General features: G+C 39.4%; 1 protein-coding gene across 2 annotated transcripts; it reads left to right on the forward strand.

The window, feature by feature from the left end:
- Positions 1 to 82: 82 nt before the first annotated feature.
- On the forward strand, positions 83 to 20,055 carry ctdspl2a (CTD (carboxy-terminal domain, RNA polymerase II, polypeptide A) small phosphatase like 2a). 2 transcript variants are annotated; one of them, XM_058087323.1, is made up of 13 exons: positions 83 to 391; positions 9,135 to 9,355; positions 10,504 to 10,639; positions 10,712 to 10,858; positions 14,292 to 14,519; positions 14,629 to 14,722; positions 15,263 to 15,374; positions 15,447 to 15,533; positions 15,595 to 15,657; positions 15,752 to 15,831; positions 16,251 to 16,377; positions 16,443 to 16,538; positions 19,091 to 20,055. In XM_058087323.1, the coding sequence occupies exons 2-13, from the start codon at positions 9,161 to 9,163 to the stop codon at positions 19,154 to 19,156; spliced, it is 1,431 nt and encodes a 476-aa protein (XP_057943306.1). In that variant the 5' UTR covers positions 83 to 391; positions 9,135 to 9,160; the 3' UTR covers positions 19,157 to 20,055. The 2 variants fall into 2 exon arrangements, with proteins under 2 accessions (XP_057943306.1, XP_057943305.1); XM_058087322.1 differs by having other exon boundaries at positions 10,504 to 10,858.
- The last annotated feature ends 429 nt before the right edge of the window (positions 20,056 to 20,484 follow it).

The following is a 20,484-nucleotide window of genomic DNA, read 5'->3' on the forward strand; positions in this document are numbered from 1 at the left end:
CAAATGTAATGTAATAAATATAATATAATATAATGTAAATCTCAGCGAAGCTGTTTGATCGTGAAACCCACGAATGTATGAAATATGTGTTCTTTCCAATGTGAGCATTCTAGGAAGTTGCGTGTCCAGCCGCGTGCTTTCCTGTCGACGAAGCCACGTTGATTCGCGCGCGTGTCGGCACTCTCGCGCGCACCAGCGTGTGTTTGTGATGAGGAGGCGGGAAATGGCGTCCTCGGACATGGCGGATCTGTGACTGCCTGTCGACAGCGACGGACGCCGCAGCTTGCCGCTACATGCACGGCCCGACCTCTGTCGGAGCGGGTGGTCGTCACGGGTCGGCCAGCTAGCTGAAAAGACCACCGGACGTTTGGAAGCCCTTCCTCCATTTTATGTGAGTAAAAGGACGACATGTGAATAAGAAATGTTTGGTCTCACCCCTCCTGCGTTTAGCTTCCATGCTAGCTAGCGGTTAGCCTACGAAGGGGGCGTAGTCTAATGGCTGAAAATAGTCATGGAGGGAATTAAAACAACACCGGATCTTAGCTGGAGAAAAGGATGACATCGTTACTGTCGTGTTTGGGGCTCCCTTGTGTCTCAATTGGATAATATAATATTACCGATAATATTACTTTTTCTTTTTATATGGATCGCGTTGTGTTAGCTTGTATGCTAACTAGCTACCGACGTTAGCAACGAAATGAATCGTGTCAATTTTTTAAATCCACAGCAGACAAAAGAAGCCGCTGACTGCTATTTAATGACACACTCACAGTCCCGTCGGGTGCCGGCGTCCCGTTTCAGGAGTAGTTCATGTCTGTGTCAAGTTAGCCAGCAGCGGGCTAACATCAACAATCGCTGTCTGTGGTTACAGGGCGAGTGTTGTGTTGTGAACACACATTTTTGGACATGTTGTGTAAGTCACACGGCCGCAACTTAAAGCAACACGCTGGCGTGGCGTGGCGTGGCGTGGCGTGGCGTGCGGTTAGCATGAGACGCACCGGTTAAGAGAACGGTAGCCATATGAGGGAATGTTGTCATCCCGCTGCTCACCTTCTTTGCATCCGAATCCACACACGGGAATGGCGCCACGTGATCACTGTTGTTTTGCAGGCATAATGCACAACACTTGCAGCATGACACACACAAATGCAGACCGAAATGGCTGCATTTTTTTGTAGATTTCACACATTTTCTTTTAGATTTTGTTGAGTTGACTCCCCAGACGCAGGAGCACTCTGATATCATCATCATCATCCTCATGGTTACTGTGATGATTTACACCAGGGGTGCTCACACTTTTTCAGCATGCGAGCTACTTTTAAAATGACCGAGTCAAAATGATCTACCCACTACAAAAATGCAAAACATCTATTTATTTTCAAATGTATTGAGGATTATTTGTACGTACAATGTATGTTGATGTACCTTACATAACCAAATGAGCCAATATTGCAAAACACACATAATTAACTATTAACATTTTTTGTAATTACCTGAGTTTACTTTGATGACTTGCACTGAATTGAACCAGCCAGGGATGCATAGTCCAGACAGTAGCTGCTGATAGCCAGCCTCAAGCACACTTCCAAATGTTTATCAGTCATGGATAATATCCGTATCATAATATCCGTATAATATTCCATATCCGTATGGAAGTGATATGTTTTTTGCCTTTTTACTTGGTCCAGTTTTTGCCTTTTTACTTGGTCCAGCTCCTTCACTCATTTTAGTGACCATAAACTTTAGCGAGGGCTTAAAATCTCGCAATTCGCCGACTAGCTTAGCACTTTGCATCGCTGTTTACGCATGAGCGGTGACCTAAAGGTCAAAATTCAGTTGTCATCTGACTGGTTGTCCTGTATGTCAATCAAGTAACGGGGATGGATGATAGGCTGACATCGTAAGTTCTGCTGCACTTAGAGACGTTGTTTGATTTGATTGGTCGCCCGAAGGGCAACATTCAGTTGTCATCTGAATGGCTGCCCTGTATGTCAATCAAGTGACTGCATTGATGCTGGGATGATATTTTTTTAATGTCACGCCGCGATCGACCAGCGATCGACCAGTACCACCTCCGCGATCGACCGGTAGCTCGCGATCGACTTAATGAGCACCCCTGATCTATTTATTGTCAAATGTATTGAGGATTATTTGTACGTACAATGTATGTTGATGTACCTTACATAACCAAACGAGCCAATATTGTAAAACACACATAATTAACTATTAACATTTTGTTTACTTTGATGACTTGCACTGAATTGAACCAGCCAGGGATGCATAGTCCGAACAGTAGCTGCTGATAGCCAGTCTCACGCACACTTCCAAATGTTCATCAGTCACGGTGGAACGGTATTTGGACTTAATGATCTTCATGTAAGAAAAGGCTGACTCACATGAATAATGCAGTCAAAGAGATAGCACATTTCCTCATGTTGGGGTACTTTTCCTCCGTGACTAAGTTCCAGAACTGTCCATGAGCTCTCGACTTCAGCTCAATGTCGGTTTGTAGAGTCAAGATCTCATCTTCCACTCCGGAAGAGTTCATGTGAAACAGTGATGCAATGTTTGATGCGAGTGAATCAACCTGTGCAGGGCTCTACATTAAAAACCAAAATGACTTGCCCATGGGGAATCCTTAAGGTGAGAACTACTTGCCCGAACTTGCCCCATGTAAAATGAAAAGACTGCCATAATGATATCATCTAATTTTTTGTGGCATCACATGAGAATCTCAAATAAAGATAAAATGAGAGTACTACCATACTACCTCACACATGGTAGTCGTAGTAAGCAGTGATATTTAGAAGTTGTGCACCACAATGAAACATTTGACACATTTGTGTACTAGTAAAGTGTTTTTAATCCAGAAAAAAATGCTCAATGGTCAAACAATAATTTGTGAAGCAAAGGTGAGAAAAATCCACAGAGAAATGGAAGCGCTAGATTTTGTAGCTTGTGCAAAATCAGCACTTGGTATTGGATCTAATGGGTGGTGTTTCATTGTGACCACTTCAAATTGTCACAGCAATGTGATTCACTCACCTGTGCCATCATTTGATTTGCTAACCGCTAATAAAATACTTGTTTAGGAGGCACTGTTTCATCACTTTTTGCTGTTTGCTTCAGAATTAGACCATGTTGGCAGCGCCGCCATGACGGATGTTTTCGTAGCCAAGCGATCACTGATTGGTTGATCGCGAACAAGAACGGATGTGGGTAAAACGCGGACTGTGGATTACGGACCGCGGTCTAAATAAACGATTCTGATTGGTCCATTTCAAGATTTGCAAGGATTAGTTTGCAAATTACCAGCGGAATTACGCAGTCCGTGTTTTACCAACACCCAACAAGAACCGCTTTAAAAAAAACTCTTGGCAGTACGGCATGCTAAAGTGCACTTGCCCTACGGGAATATTAATGATTGGATTTACTTGCCCCAATTTTGTTTTAACTTGCCCCGGGCCATCGGTACAACGTTATTGTCCAGCCCTGGAAAGCGTTAACTGAGCTGATCATATTTGTCACTGTTTGGTCTTTTCCTTGCAGCTTAAGATTAAGGTCACTCAACAAGTTTGTCAGATCGGTTAAAAATGCCAAGTCTAACAGCCACTGACCGTCATTTAGCTGCTTGTATTCTGCATGTCCAGATACACGGGAAAAACTCCTTCATCTCCGGACAGAGCTCTCGAAATCTTTGGAGGAATTTCCCCACGACTAAGCCATCTCGCGTCAGTATGTAGCAACAACTCACAGTGGTCGCAACTCACAGTCAGCCTTCTCCAGATGTGCGCGGAATAACCGTCTTTGAAGAGATCTGGCTCGAATAGAACACGCGATCTTCGTTGCCACATCCATGATCTCTTTCATGTTGAGCGTTTTAGCGCTTAACGCTTGTTGGTGAAGATAATATATCTGCCTTATTTTTAAAGTCCCGGACCAATGAGTCAGCTGCTTCAACGAATGCCTCTTTTACCATCTCTCCGTCTTGGAAGGACTTCTTGTTTTTAACAATGGCGTGACACACCCGGAAAGATGCTTTGGTGGCCGCCTTCGCTTTTGAAGTATGTTGTGTGAAAAACGACTGCTGTCCTGTCAAATGGGATTTTAGTTCATTCACCTTTCTCTTTCTCAGCTCGCTTTTCGGCGGGAAGTCGGTATCGTAACTTCCATACAGCTAATGTTTACAAGAACTTCCTGTCTAAAAGGCTAGCTATCGCGTCAACATCTGTTCTGTTATATAAATAAAAGCAAAGTTTCCCTTCTTTATCCTGAACCACTATGCTCCATTTTCCCTCCGACGCATATGATACGCAATCATACCACTTTTGTCTCGTAAATTTACGACTTTAATTGTAGAATATATTTTCTTGTAAATTTGTGAGAATAAAGTATCAGTATGTGGAATCAAACTATGGAATGGATTGAGTAAGGGAATCAAACAATGCACAACGATGAGCCAATTACTAGTACTTTGGTACGTGATAAAAAATGTAAACAAAATTTAAAAAACTTCAACTACATTAGGAAAGCAGGAAGTGAACAAATGTAAGAGTTAGTGATTGTAAAAGTACCAGATGGAGGGGTAGGATTTAATAAGCTTTGCTTCTTCCTACTCCTTTTGGACATGTGGAACTGGGAACTGATTATGGGATGCACTCAATTGGAATCTGATGAATGTTCAAATGAAATAAAACCATTACCATAAATGTATTCTTGTTGATTTATGACTTTATTCTCATAATATTCCGACTTTATTCCAGTAAATTTCTGACTTTATTGTAGGGCTGGGTGATTGTATTCCAAAATGGATTCCATTTTTTTTTGTCAAAAATTCTACCCCGTAACGACAATGTCATTTTTTAATAAATTGTTGCCAATTTATTAAAAATAAAAAAGTGCCAAATGACATGAACACATATTCACAGCCTTAGCGTTTGTTGATGCCCTTATGGTTGCAATTACAGCCTCGGGTTGTTTTGAAGCTGATGCCACAAGCTTGGCACACCCATCTTTGGCTAGTGTTGCCCGTTCCTCTTTATAGTACCTCTCAAGCTCCATCAGGTTGGATGGGAAGCGTTGGTGCGCAGCCAATTCCAGATGTTCAATGTTCAATTGGATTCAGGTCTGGACATTCACAGAGTGCTTCTGAAGCCACTTTGATATTTTAGCTGTGTGTTTAGGGTCATTGTCCTGCTCAACGATGAACCCTTGCCCCGGTCTGAGGTCAAGAGCTCATTTTCCCTCCATCCTGACTCGTCTCCCAGTTCCTGCTGCTGAAAACCAACCACTAGGCTTCACTGTAGGGATGGTGTTGGCCTGGTGATGAGCAGTTCCCTGTTTTCTCCAAATGTAACGCCTGCCATTCACTCAAAGAGTTTGTCTCATCAGACCAGAGAACTTTGTTTCTCATGGTCTGAGACGGGCTACCATGTTCCTTTTTACTAAGGAGTGGCTTCCTTCTGGCCACTCTACCATACAGGCCTGATTGGTGGATGGATGCAGAGGTAGTTGTCCTACTGGAAGGTTCTCCTCTCTCCACAGAAGAACGCTGGAGCTCTGACAGTGACCGCTGGGTTATTGGTCACCTTCCCCGATCACTCAGCTTAGATGGTGGCCAGCTCATTTTATTTAGCTTCACGGCAAAGGCTGTGAGTACTTATTTAAATGTGATTATTCATTTTTTTATTAGCAATACATTTGCAACAATAAAAAAACATTGCCGCTATGGGGTGTTGTGTGTAGAATTTTTGAGAAAAATATGAATTTAATCAATTTTGGTACAAGGCTGTGAATACTTTCCGAATGCACTGTATGTATATGTAAATATATATATATGAAGAGCTTGCAACCAAAAGGCGCTAAATCCACTTTCCACTAAGTTGCATGTTTTTCATGAGTTTAATAGACCTCTGTCATGTGTATCCAAATCACATATTTTGGTCTTGAAATCATTTTAAAAAATATGAAAAAAGTGATGCTTTCAACCAAAAGGCGCTATTTCCATTTCAGATTTCAACCAAAAGGAGCTAAATCCCTTTCTTTATTCTTTATCCTGATTGGCCCAAGTTTCCCATCTATTGATAATCTGACCAATCAGAGAGAAGAATACAATTGTCACTGCACATACAGAAAGCCAGTATCAGTGCGCATCCTGTTTTGTTTGTGTACATTAAGTACACGTATGATAGGTACAGTATGTTATGCAATTCAGGAGAACACAAATTGTGTTTTTACAGTATTCTGTAACATGGAAGTTTTTTTTTACGCCATAAAAGGCATGTCTCTACCTTGACACCTCCAACTTTCATGAGAAACATTATTTTACTTGTACTAAAAAACATACAATGTAAAGAGTTTGGAATGAGATGATTTTTGTCACCGTCACCAAAATGGATTTAGTGCCTTTTGGTTGCAAGCTCTTTATATGTATTATTGTTGGGCGATATGGACCTTAGCTATATCACAATATTTTTAAGATGTATCACAATACGACGATATAAAACAATATATAATTGAATTTCAGCAGAGGTTTGTATAAATAGCTACAAACCTTAAGCCAGGGGTGCTCATTAAGTCGATCGCGAGCGACCGGTCGATCGCGGAGGTGGTACTGGTCACGCCGCGATCGACCAGCGATCGACATTAAAAAAATATCATCCTAGCATCAATGCCGTCACTTGATTGATATACAGGGCAGCCATTCAGATGACAACTGAATGTTGCCCTTCGGGCGACCAATCAAATCAAACAACGTCTCTAAGTGCAGCAGAACTTACGATGTCAGCCTATCATCCATCCCCGTTACTTGATTGACATACAGGACAACCAGTCAGATGACAACTGAATTTTGACCTTTAGGTCACCGCTCATGCGTAAACAACGATGCAAAGTGCTAAGCTAGTCGGCGAATTGCGTCAGATTTTAAGCCCTTGCTAAAGTTTATGGTCACTAAAATGAGTGAAGGAGCTGGACCAAGTAAAAAGGCAAAAACATATCACTTCCATACGGATATGGAATATTATACGGATATTATGATACGGATATTATCCATGACTGATAAACATTTGGAAGTGTGCTTGAGGCTGGCTATCAGCAGCTACTGTCCGGACTATGCATCCCTGGCTGGTTCAATTCAGTGCAAGTCATCAAAGTAAACTCAGGTAATTACAAAAAATGTTAATAGTTAATTATGTGTGTTTTGCAATATTGGCTCATTTGGTTATGTAAGGTACATCAACATACATTGTACGTACAAATAATCCTCAATACATTTGAAAATAAATAGATGTTTTGCATTTTTGTAGTGGGTAGATCATTTTGACTCGGTCATTTTAAAAGTAGCTCGCATGCTGAAAAAGTGTGAGCACCCCTGCCTTAAGCCATATACAGGTACTACCATAAAAAAACAAACGAGAATATCAAGAACTCATCTCACCCCCAAATTTTACTTTATAACTGCTGCCTGACGGATGGTCACATCACCAGCCTCAAACTCACCTCACCCTTCATTATTATTTTCCTGATAACTTGATTGAGCCCGCCGTGGTGTAGTGGTTAGTGTTCTGGACCTTGGAGCGGATGCCCTGGGTTCGAATCTCTACTAGTAACCATCATCGGTATCCGGAATATAAAGGGCTCAAGCCAAAGATTAGTATGCGGATCAAAAAAAGATCTGCTGTGACTCTTCATCCTTGTATTTAGCAAACATCAACTGCATTGTTTGACTTCCTTACTCAATCCATTCCATAGTTTGATTCCACATACTGAAATGCTATGGCTAGCATAACATAGTCCTAGCATAGAAGTGTTTCAAATGTACTTCTTCCCTGAGATCATATTTCTCCTCTCTTGTAGAGAAGTATTGGATGACATTTTTAGCTAATTGCTTATTTTTAGCCTTATGCATTATTTGAGCCGTTTGAACATGAACTATATCAGCAAGTTGAAGTATTTGTCATTTTACAAATAAGGAGTTAGTATGTTCTCTGTAGGCGGCATTATGAATTATCCTTACTGACCTTTTTTGCAGGACATTTAGTCAGTGAAGATTGCTTTTATAGTTATTTAGTTATTTGTCTCCAAAAAAAAAAACAAAAAAATTTTTTTTTATGCTGACAGGCCTAGCAGTTCATTGATTTAGTGCAGGGGTGGGCAAACTTTTTGACTCGCGGGCCGCATTAATTTAACAAAATTGACGGGGGGATTATGTAGTATTTTACACGTAACAGTCCATTTTTACACCTATATTTTTACACATATTTTACATGTAAAAGTGTCATGCAATCTGCTATATGTGCACTTTGAAATAATTTATTTGATGTAAAGTGTGTTATAAATGTATTATTATTATTATTGTTGTTATTTTTATTAGAATTATTATCATTATTAGTTATAGTAATGTTATTATATTATTATTATTATTTTGTTAATAATAATAATATTACTACCATTATTATATTAATATTATTAACAACAATATTAATATAATAGTAGTATTATTATCATTATTGACAACATTATTATTATTATTATTATTATTATTATTATTATTATTATTATTGTGCTTGTGCTCCTTTTTCCAGGAGTATTTTGTAAACAACAGACCACATCAAATAACGAAATTGATGAAGCAGCTACCTCAACCATCAAAAAGTTGGCACAAGCCACGATGCCAGGTTATGTGTTGAGTTTAAATGAAATACTTGAAAAAATAGGCGGGCCATATTGAAACACTTGGCGGGCCGGATGTGGCCCCCGAGCCGTAGTTTGCCCACCCCTGATTTAGTGATTATAGTGACAGGCCTTAGCAGCATGCTAACTGGACAAGCGGACTTGCTACGTACAATATTGTATCATAACTGGGGCAATATTGATTCAGTTTGAATCCTCGGAAAAACTGGTGTTGGAAAACCGAGGTTTGACTTTGTAATGAGAGATGTGGCCGTCGGAGAATTGGTCGTAAATTGCAAAGGGGTATAAATGTCATTTGTGTCCTTAAATAAAGAAGGAAAGCACAGTATAAAAACAAAGTGTGAGTATTATGCTTGGTGTTGAACGTCTGTCATTGTGTTTAAGACACCTTCACTCCAATTCAGTTCAATTCAAGTGTGAACCTGTTGTCTGCTCCTCAGATTCTTCTATGTGATGCCAGAGCACGATGCGGCTGAGAGCCCGTAAAGCTCCTCAGCAGCCAACCTTAGGCCGCCAAGTCCACGTCACGTCTCAGGCCAAAAGGAAGCACTGTGCGGTGGAAGTGTCACCACTGAGAGGAGGACCACGAGGCAAAATGCAGAAGAATGAAATGGGTCTCGTCTCCACCATCAAGAAATTCATTCGAGGGAGTTCTGTCAAGGTAAGCCTGAGGAGATACGTACACATTCACAACTCGTACCTAATGAGATGATTGTTGGCGGTTCCAAGCCTTGGGTCAGCTTTACCCCTGAAAATGCCTACCTGCCCCCTCCAAACCAAATTCAAAAGTTCAAAATCAAACATTGAACTAAGTAATGGTTTCATTTATAGATCATCAATCATTTGTTCAAAGGACAAAGGTCCCTGAGGGAGTCGAACTGGTGTCAATGAATTCTTCTTCCTCTTTTGGGCTTTTCCCTTCAGACCTTGCCACAGCAAATCAATATCCTCCATCCAACCCTGTCTTCTGCATCTGTCTCTCTCTCTCCTTCACTACATCCATAAAGCTCCTCTTTGGTCTTCCTCTACGCCTCCTACCTGGCAGCATCCTTCTATCTACTCAGTATCTCCTCTGGACATGTCCCAACCATCTCAGTCTGGCCTCTCTGACATGTGATGTACCCCTTCCTGATCCTATCCATCCTGGTCACTCCCAATGTGAACCTCAGCATCCTCATCTCTGCTACTTTTCCCTCAGTGGCGCTGTCTCTCGACCAAACTAGACCAACATGGCTGGTCTCACCACACTGACACTGACACTGACACTTTTCTCCACCCGTCCATCCTGCCTGCACAAGCTTCTTCACCTCCTTTTCACAATCTCCGTCCAAGTACTTCAAATTCTCCACCTTTTGTATCTCTTCTCCCTGTAACCTCACTCTTCCACTTGGGTCCCTCTCATTCCCGCACATATACTCCGTCGTGCTGCGGCTAATCTTCGTTCCTCTCCTTTCCACGGCAAACCTCCACTCTTCCAGCATCTCCTCCACCTGTTCCCTACTCTCACTCCAAATCCCACAAATGTCATCTGCAAACATCATAGTCCATGGAGATTCTTGTCTAGGCTCGTCTGTCAGCCTGTCCATCACCATAGCAAACAGGAAGGGGCTCGGAGCTGATCCCTGATGCAGTCCCACCTCCACCTTGAACTCTTGAACCTCATCTTCCCCCTGTCTTCCAGTCCTCATCCATGTCCTGCACCACTTCGACAACCTTTTGAGTGTTTAATTTCTCCTTGGGTGGGGGGGGGGGTTAACCCTCATTACAAGGGCAGCAAAAGGCGGTTTTGATATAGTTTTGATTTGGCAGGTGGAGCCAGATATTCCCGCCAAGAGGAGCCGTGTTGATTGCAGCTCTGAAAGCGACCTCATCTCTTCAACACCACAAACACGAGGCCTTGCCAGCAAGTCAGTCTCTCGGGTTTGCAGAAAGAGTCCAGTCAAAGGTACATTTTCCTTGAACTTTGAAACCTCGTGGAGCAATACTTCCATATCTTCCATTTTGTCTGTCTCTTTAGATACGATGACTTGCAACGCCAAACCCTTAAAGCCAAACGGCAAGCTAGAAGCCCCCGTTGAGGCAGCGAGCAGTCCGCCCCGCACCACCCTGCTGGGAACCATCTTTTCTCCAGTCTTCAACTTCTTCTCACCAGCAACCAAAACTGGTAAAATAATGTAGAAGACATATATTCATCCATCCATCCATTTTCCTCCGCTTATCCGGGTCCGGGTCGCGGGGGCAGCAGTCTTAGAAGGGAAGCCCAGACTTCCCGGTCCCCGGCCACCTCCTCCAGCTCCACCGGGAGGACACCAAGGCGTTCCCAGGCCAGCTGTGAGACATAGTCCCTCCAGCATGTCCTAGGTCTGCCCCGGGGCCTTTTCCCGGCTGGGCATGCCCGGAACACCTCCCCAGGGAGGCGTCCGGGAGGCATATATTCATATTTAAAAAAAAAAAAATGATATTTCTGTTAAGCACGATATCAAAAACAAGCATATCATATTCATATTGATATAGATTTGATGTGGAGGTCTCATGTTTGAAGATGGCAAGTGTGCAGCGATGGATGTTCATCTTATTACGTTTGTATCTTGCCGCTTGCACCGTTGTTGACACTCGTGGGGAAGCTGTTAGCATCCCTTTGCTACGTCCAATGATCAGATATCCCCGCAGAAATATGGAGGTTGCAAGTCAGAGTAGCGGGAGCGAAGAATGAAAACCATGTTTACAGTTTGTCATCACGGGGAACGTGAGATGGAAGCGCTAATGGCGCTAACTTGGCTGCAGAGACTAGATTCCGCTTGCATTCGGTTTATTTGCTCAAACGGAAAGACTGGAACCTCTGTATACACCTCATTCTGAAGGAAAAGTGCCAATCGGAATGAGCATATCATTGGATTGACAGGGGTGGAATATTCCTTTTCCCAATCCGATTGACATGTCATGTAACCACTCAAATGGAAAGTTGTCAGGGTGCGTTCTTCTTCTTCTTCTGATTATTTCGGTGTGCATTAGCGCCACCTTCTGAACAGGGGTGTGGAACACAATCTAAACCAGGGGTGGGCAAACTACGGCCCGGGGGCCACATCCGGCCCGCCAAGTGCTTGAATACGCCCCGCCTGTTCTTTCCAAAGTATTTCATTTAAACTCAACATACAACCTGGCATCATGGCTTGAGCCAACCTTTTGATGGTTGAATCAATTGGTTTATCAATTTCGTTATTTGATGTGGTCTGTTGTTTACAAAATGCTCCTAAAAAAAGGGACACAAGCACATAATAATAATAATAAATATAAAAAATATATATTTTCCAATAATATTAAATAAATAATTGTATTAATAATATAATCAATATAATATTAATTATTGTCATTGATAATATTAACTAATAATAAATTAAAATAATTATTAATATTAATAATAATATTAAATTAAAAACAATTATTAATATTAATAATAATACTAAATAAAAATAATTATTAAATAACAATAATAATCATCATTATTTGATGGTTGAAGTAGCTGGTTTATCAATTTCGTTATTTGATGTGGTCTGTTGTTTACAAAATGCTCCTAAAAAAAGGGACACAAGCACATAATAATAATAATAATAAATATAAAAAATATATATTTTCCAATAATATTAAATAAATAATAATTGTATTAATAATATAATCAATATAATATTATTAATTATTGTCATTGATAATATTAACTAATAATAATAAATTAAAATAATTATTATTAATAATAATATTAAATTAAAAACAATTATTAATATTAATAATAATAATAATAATACTAAATAAAAATAATTATTAAATAACAATAATAATCATCATTATTTGATGGTTGAAGTAGCTGGTTTATCAATTTCGTTATTTGATGTGGTCTGTTGTTTACAAAATGCTCCTAAAAAAAGGGACACAAGCACATAATAATAATAATAAATATAAAAAAATATATATTTTCCAATAATATTAAATAAATAATAATTGTATTAATAATATAATCAATATAATATTATTAATTATTGTCATTGATAATATTAACTAATAATAATAAATTAAAATAATTATTAATATTAATAATAATATTAAATTAAAACAATTATTAATATTAATAATAATAATACTAAATAAAAATAATTATTAAATAACAATAATAATCATCATTATTTGATGGTTGAAGTAGCTGGTTTATCAATTTCGTTATTTGATGTGGTCTGTTGTTTACAAAATGCTCCTAAAAAAAGGGACACAAGCACATAATAATAATAATAAATATAAAAAAATATATATTTTCCAATAATATTAAATAAATAATAATTGTATTAATAATATAATCAATATAATATTATTAATTATTGTCATTGATAATATTAACTAATAATAATAAATTAAAATAATTATTAATATTAATAATAATATTAAATTAAAACAATTATTAATATTAATAATAATAATACTAAATAAAAATAATTATTAAATAACAATAATAATCATCATTATTTGATGGTTGAAGTAGCTGGTTTATCAATTTCGTTATTTGATGTGGTCTGTTGTTTACAAAATGCTCCTAAAAAAAGGGACACAAGCACATAATAATAATAATAATAATAAATATAAAAAATATATCTTTTCCAATAATATTAAATAAATAATAATTGTATTAATAATATAATCAATATAATATTATTAATTATTGTCATTGATAATATTAACTAATAATAAATTAAAATAATAATTAATAATAATATTAAATTAAAAATAATTAATTAAAAATTAACAATAATAATAATGATGATTATTATTGTTATTTAATAATTATTTTTATTTAGTATTATTATTATTGATATTAATAATTATTTTTATTTAGTATTATTATTATTAATATTAATAATAATATTAAATTAAAAATAATTATTAATTATTAATTAATATTATTGTTATTTAATAATTGTTTTTATTTAGTATTATTATTATTAATATTAATAATAATATTAAATTAAAAATAATTATTAAATAACAATAATAATCATCATTATTATTATACACTTAATTTACAACACACTTTATATCAAATAAATAATCTCAAAGTGCACATATAGCAGATTGCATGACACTTTTACATGTAAAACGTGTGTAAAATATATGTGTAAAATTGACCGTTACGTGTAAAATATTATATAGTCTGCCCCCCCCCCCCCCCCCCCCCGTCAATGTTGTTAAATCAATGCGGCCCACAAGTCAAAAAGTTTGCCCACCCCTGATCTAAACCCTCCTATCATTCATTCATAATTCCACTTTTTCTTAAAACATATCCCGAGTTTAATTGTGAAATGAATAAGATTGAATTGAATGTTTTCCTGTTGAAATGTATCCCGGGTTCTTTCAGCGTATGCTCAGATATGACGTGACATGACAGCTGGAGACGTTCCTCCGTTTTAAAAATGCATTCAGCACTGGACACATTCCACATATTGGAATATTCCTTTCCATGTATACCATTGTTTTTTGGAAAAGTCAAAGATTCCATTCGGAAAGACAAAAGAGTCATGTAAACGTGACTATTGTTGATGTTGTGTTCTTCATTTCAGCCACCCCTGGTTCGGACTCTCCCGGCCAAGCGATGGAGGCGGAGGAGATCATGAAGCAACTGGACATGGAGCAAGCAGAGGAGATGCCAAGCAGCACGCTCACCTACTCCGAGGGCATCGCCGTTTGTCACGGCGCCCCCGTGTTCCCACAGAGGCCGCCGATGACGTCAGACTCCATCGTGGAAGATGCAGAGATTGTCACTGAAACAGACATGCCCTCATTAACAGGTAACACCCTCTCACCGCACTGAGGCCTACAGACCTCCAACCTTCTCTTATATGTACACGAGACTTGAACAATTGCACATTTATTATTATTATTATTTTCCATGAACAGATCCTGGTTGTTTGCCAGATGGCAGCTATCCAAACTCTTTACCCTCGGCCCCCGCAGAGCCATCATACGAGGAAGACTGGGAGGTGTTTGACCCGTAAGTAGACCCAAATCCTGACTGTCCCCTCGGTGACTGATGAGCTGGAATGTAAAATAAATCACCCAATAGCAGTATGTGGAACATCTCCTATGGTATCTCCTTAACACAGGGGTGGGCAAACTACGGCCCGGGGGCCACATGCGGCCCACCAAGTGTTTCAATCCGGCCCGCCAGTTACTTTCAGAGAACTTTTAATATGTCTTGGTCAGTTAAAAAAAAATGTAAAATAACATTTTGTAATTTGAGGGAAATGAGGACATATCGCTGATAGTATGACACTTTTACAAATAAAATTAGACAAATAATTCAAGGCGGACTGTTAGAATTATGAGCGTAAAATAGTGTGTGTGTGTTAAATATATGCTCTGGCCCCCCGCATAATTTTGTTAACTCAACGCGGCCCACAAGTCAAAAGGTTTGCCCACCCCTGCCTTAACAGGACCCGGCTAACCAGCATCAGCAATTAGCTTCTCCATGTTGCAGTACGCTGTAAATCCACACTGATTGTCGCCATGTTTGCGTGTTTGTGCTTTGAAGGTACTTCTTCATTAAGCACGTGCCGCCTCTGACAGAGGAGCAGCTGACACGCAAACCGGCGTTACCTTTGAAAACCCGCAGCACGCCGGAGTTTTCCCTAGTCCTCGATTTGGTAAGCAGCCAGGGATTTGTCGGCTGGGTGTTGAGTAGATGTTTGGTATTTGACTGATTGCTACCTTCTCAGGATGAAACTCTGGTCCACTGCAGTTTGAATGAGCTGGAAGACGCCGCACTGACCTTTCCTGTGCTCTTCCAGGACGTAATATACCAGGTAGTGGCTTTGGCGGCCATATTCCCCCTTCCTCTTTACATTCCTATTCTTCCTGTCTCAGGTCTACGTGCGCTTGAGGCCCTTTTTCCGAGAGTTTCTTGAGCGCATGTCTCAAATGTACGAGGTGAGTTTCTTCACTGACTGCAATATGACCTGTGCTTATCTGACGCCACACTGGGGTCATGCTTGATATCTTCTCTTCCTCTTTCATGCCACAGATCATCCTCTTCACGGCATCCAAGAAGGTGTATGCCGACAAGTTGCTCAACATCTTGGATCCAAAAAAGCAGCTGGTCAGGTCAGTCACATATTTATTTTGTTGTCCTTTCAAGACAATGCATCCATGACCGCCATCAAGGTGTGGCTCGCAAAACTGAGAGCCACAGTTTGGGGACCATCGTCAGTGCATTGAAAGTGAACAAGGTGCAGCATCCATCATTTTCTTGGGATTGAAGCTGTCCAACCATGAGCAGAAAGGAATACTCCGTAGAGTGTCCAACAGTTTCAGCAAAGACACCACCACAAAACCAAACATCTTCTTCTTGTTGTATTGCTGTTCATTTGTGCGCTACAAATAAAGTTGATTAGATTTTGTGCCGTACGCCCGGGCCGACGTCTTACCCCAAATAATAGATGTTTGTTTGGCACCAACCCCATACGTCGTGGTGCTTACCATCCACGTCTTTTCTAATCTGCGTGTTCTTGTGTGTCGTTCAGACATCGTCTCTTTCGTGAGCACTGTGTCTGCATTCAAGGAAATTACATCAAAGACCTCAACATTTTGGGACGAGATCTTTCCAAGACGATAATCATCGACAACTCGCCACAAGCCTTCGCCTATCAGGTAAGAAGTGCTGTTTAATGAGCTTTTTATGTTTGTTTTAATAGGCGGGTTGTTCTTCTAACCAGCTGTCCAATGGGATCCCTATTGAGAGTTGGTTTGTGGATCGGAATGACAGCGAGCTTCTCAAGCTGGTTCCTTTCCTGGAGAAGCTGGTGGAGCTGGTAGGTGTTCACACCAATGACGAAGCACAAAGTCCATCCATTTCATCACAGCATGCCAATGCCATATATATATATATATATATATATATATATATATATATATATATATATATATATATATATATATATATATATATATATATAGTGTAGGTGTATGCCGACAAGTTGCTCAACATCTTGGATGCAAAATACACCTATATATATATATATATACAGTATGTCATAAAAGTGAGTACACCCCTCACATTTCTGCAAATATTTTATTATATCTTTTCATGGGACAACACTGAAGAAATGAAACTTTGCTACAATGTAAAGTAGTCAGTGTACAGCTTGTATAACAGTGTAAATTTACTGTCCCCTCAAAATAACTCAATACACAGACCTTAATGTCTAAACTGCAGGCAACAAAAGTGAATACACCCCTAAGTGAAAATGTCCAAATTGGGCCCAATTAGCCATTTTCTTTCCCCAGTGTCATGTGACCCATTAGTGTTACAAGGTCTCAGGTCTGAATGGGGAGCATGTGTGTTAAATTTGGTTTTATCACTCTCACACTCTCTCATACTGGTCACTGGAAGTTTAACATGGCACCTCATGGCAAAGAACTCTCTGAGGATCTGAAAAAAAGAATTGCTGCGCTACACGAAGATGGCTTAGGCTATAAGAAGATTGCCAACACTCTGAAACTGAGCAGCAGCACGGTGGCCAAGACCATACAGCGGTTTAACATCACAGGTTCCACTCAGAACAGGCCTCGCCATGGTCGACCAAAGAAGTTGAGTGCACGTGCCCAGCGTCATATCCAGGGGTTGTCTTTGGAAAATAGACGCCTGAGCGCTGCCAGCATTGCTGCAGAGGTTGAAGGGATGGGTGGTCAACCTGTCAGTGCTCAGACCATACGGCGCACTCTGCATCAAATTGGTCTGCATGGCTGTCATCCCAGAAAGAAGCCTCTTCTAAAGATGATGCATAAGAAAGCCCACAAACAGTTTGCTGAAGATAAGCAGACTAAAGACATGGATTACTGGAACCATGTCCTGTGGTCTGATGAGACCAAGACAAGCTTATTTGGTTCAGATGGTGTCAAGCGTGTGTGGCGGAAACCAGGTGAGGAGTACAAAGACGAGTGTGTTTTACCTACAGTCAAACATGGTGGTGGGAGTGTCATGGTCTGGGGCTGCATGAGTGCTGCCGGCACTGGGGAGCTACAGTTCATTGAGGGAACCATGAATGCCAGCATGTACTGTGACATCCTGAAGCAGAGCATGATCCCCTCCCTTTGGAAACTGGGCCGCAGGGCAGTATTCCAACATGACAACGACCCCAAACACACCTCCAAGACACCCACTGCTTTGCTAAAGAAGTTAAGGGTGAATGTGATGGACTGGCCAAGCATGTCTCCGGACCTAAATCCTATTGAGCATCTGTGGGGCATCCTCAAACTGAAGGTGAAGGAGCACAAGGTCTCTAACATCCACCAGTTCCGTGATGTCGTCATGGAGGAGTGGAAGAGGATTCCAGTGGCAACCTGTGAAGCTCTGGTGAACTCCATGCCCAAGAGGGTTAAGGCAGTGCTGGAAAATAATGGTGGCCACACAAAATATTGACACTTTTGGCCCAATTTGGACATTTTCACTTAGGGGTGTATTCACTTTTGTTGCCTGCAGTTTAGACATTAAGGTCTGTGTATTGAGTTATTTTGAGGGGACAGTAAATTTACACTGTTATACAAGCTGTACACTGACTACTTTACATTGTAGCAAAGTTTCATTTCTTCAGTGTTGTCCCATGAAAAGATATAATAAAATATTTGCAGAAATGTGAGGGGTGTACTCACTTTTGTGACATACTGTATATATATATGTATATATAGGTATATATATAGGTATAGGTATATATATATATAAGTATATATATATAGGTGTATATATATATATATATATAGGTGTATATATATATAGGTGTATATATATATAGGTGTATATATATATATGTGTGTATATACGTATATATAGGTATATATATAGGTGTATATATATATATAGGTAGGTATATATAGGTAGGTATATATATAGGTAGGTATATATATATAGGTAGGTATATATATATAGGTAGGTATATATATATATATAGGTAGGTATATATATATAGGTAGGTGTATATATATATATGTATATATATAGGTAGGTGTGTATATATATATATATATATATATATATAGGTAGGTATATATATATATGTAGGTATATATAGGTATGTATATATATATATATATATATACATATATATGTATGTATATATATATAGGTATATACCTATAGGTAGACACATATACATAGTTAGAATGCTAATGTTAGATTTGCTAGCATGCTAATATTAGCATAGTAGCATGTTTAGCTGTTTTTGTAGTTAGCCACTTATCATGCTAAGTGCTAGTATGCGAATGTTAGCATGCCTGACTCTTGGAGTGCTTTTGTTGGTATATACTATATTTTATACTATATTTTCCACACGCTAATTGGCTGAACTGCGTGTTTTCCGGCCATCAGAATGAAGACGTCAGACCACACATCAGAGAGCGCTTTCGTTTGCACGACCTCTTGCCGTCCGACTGAGCGCGCAGAGCTCGCCGATGGATCAACGTTGGAAAACGCAAGACCCCTGGGTCTCCCACAAGGGTGTATTCCGTGGATCGATACACAAATTTCACATTGACGTTCTTCATTTTTTAATATAAAAAAAAATGCAAAATGAGATGTTTCGTGCAGAAGCACTCAGACGTGATTGAACACGGCCTCTGTGAAGGTGTTTTGTCCACCACTTTGGGTGGACAAAACTGAATGTTGGGTTCTATGGAACGTTTCCACAACGGCCAGTCAAACCTGGATTATTATTATTATTATTAGTGACTATTCTTGTAAATATACTGTATGTACAGGTTGGTTTTTTCCTTTTTAAGCTTTTTAAGTCATGTTATTTTGGGGGATTTTAGTATGAATTGTTAGTTTTTTTTTAAAGAAAGGAATATGTTAGTGTGTTTTGTTTGCAGTATGCCTGCTTTACTCCTGTGATGCTTTACTCCATTACATGCAGTTGTCTGTAATAAGGTGCCGTTAACAAAGGTTTTTTTCTAAAACAATATTTTAAGGTTCTGTCATGTCAGCTAGAATAGACTAAATGAATACAAAGCCAAGCGTGCTGGTCCATGATGGTAAGATGAAGAAGGGGCGGCTTCAGGCACCTGAAGGCATCTTGCACATTGACATCCTGCCCTTTTTGGAAGACGATGTCAAACCCTGTCACTTTTCTACGTTGTCATCTCAAGTTTGAGGACGTAGGAGGGAAAAAAAAGCCCTTGTAGCACCAGCCAGTGTTTTGGATTCCTGGTTTCTGACACGTCACGTTTGTGAGATCTTTTCTGATGTTTCAAGTTTTCTGGACTATTGAATGATCAATCCTGTTGTATTCCGTGTTCTTCAATGGTTTCCTTGAAAATAAATCATTTTTATATGAATCTTTGCAGCGTTCACACTAAATCTATTCTCTTCTTTGGCTTATCTGAGGTCGGGTCATGGTGGCGGCAGTCCTACCGAGTCCTGAGATAGGACTCCTTCCCTGAGGCCCCTCCCCGGTTGGATGTACCCTGAACACATCATCTTCAGCAGTACGTTTTTATGCTTTTATATCCAAGTGTGTAGTAACGCTACACTCATGATAACAGTATCATATATTGTTTCATAAGGTAGTTAAGTTCCCAGTATCCGCTCTTCCATCTTCTGGCCTGTTTGGATGGGAACAGTAGGAAGTAGATCCCAGTATGGCCAGTAAGAGGCGCTGATTACTGGATTCATAGGGTTAGCACAGGGGCCGCATTCATTTAACAAAATTGACGGGGGGGATTATGTAGTATTTTACACGTAACAGTCCATTTTTACACCTATAT

Source organism: Doryrhamphus excisus, chromosome 11, assembly GCF_030265055.1.
Source record: "Doryrhamphus excisus isolate RoL2022-K1 chromosome 11, RoL_Dexc_1.0, whole genome shotgun sequence".
In the NCBI taxonomy this organism is placed as follows: domain Eukaryota; kingdom Metazoa; phylum Chordata; class Actinopteri; order Syngnathiformes; family Syngnathidae; genus Doryrhamphus; species Doryrhamphus excisus.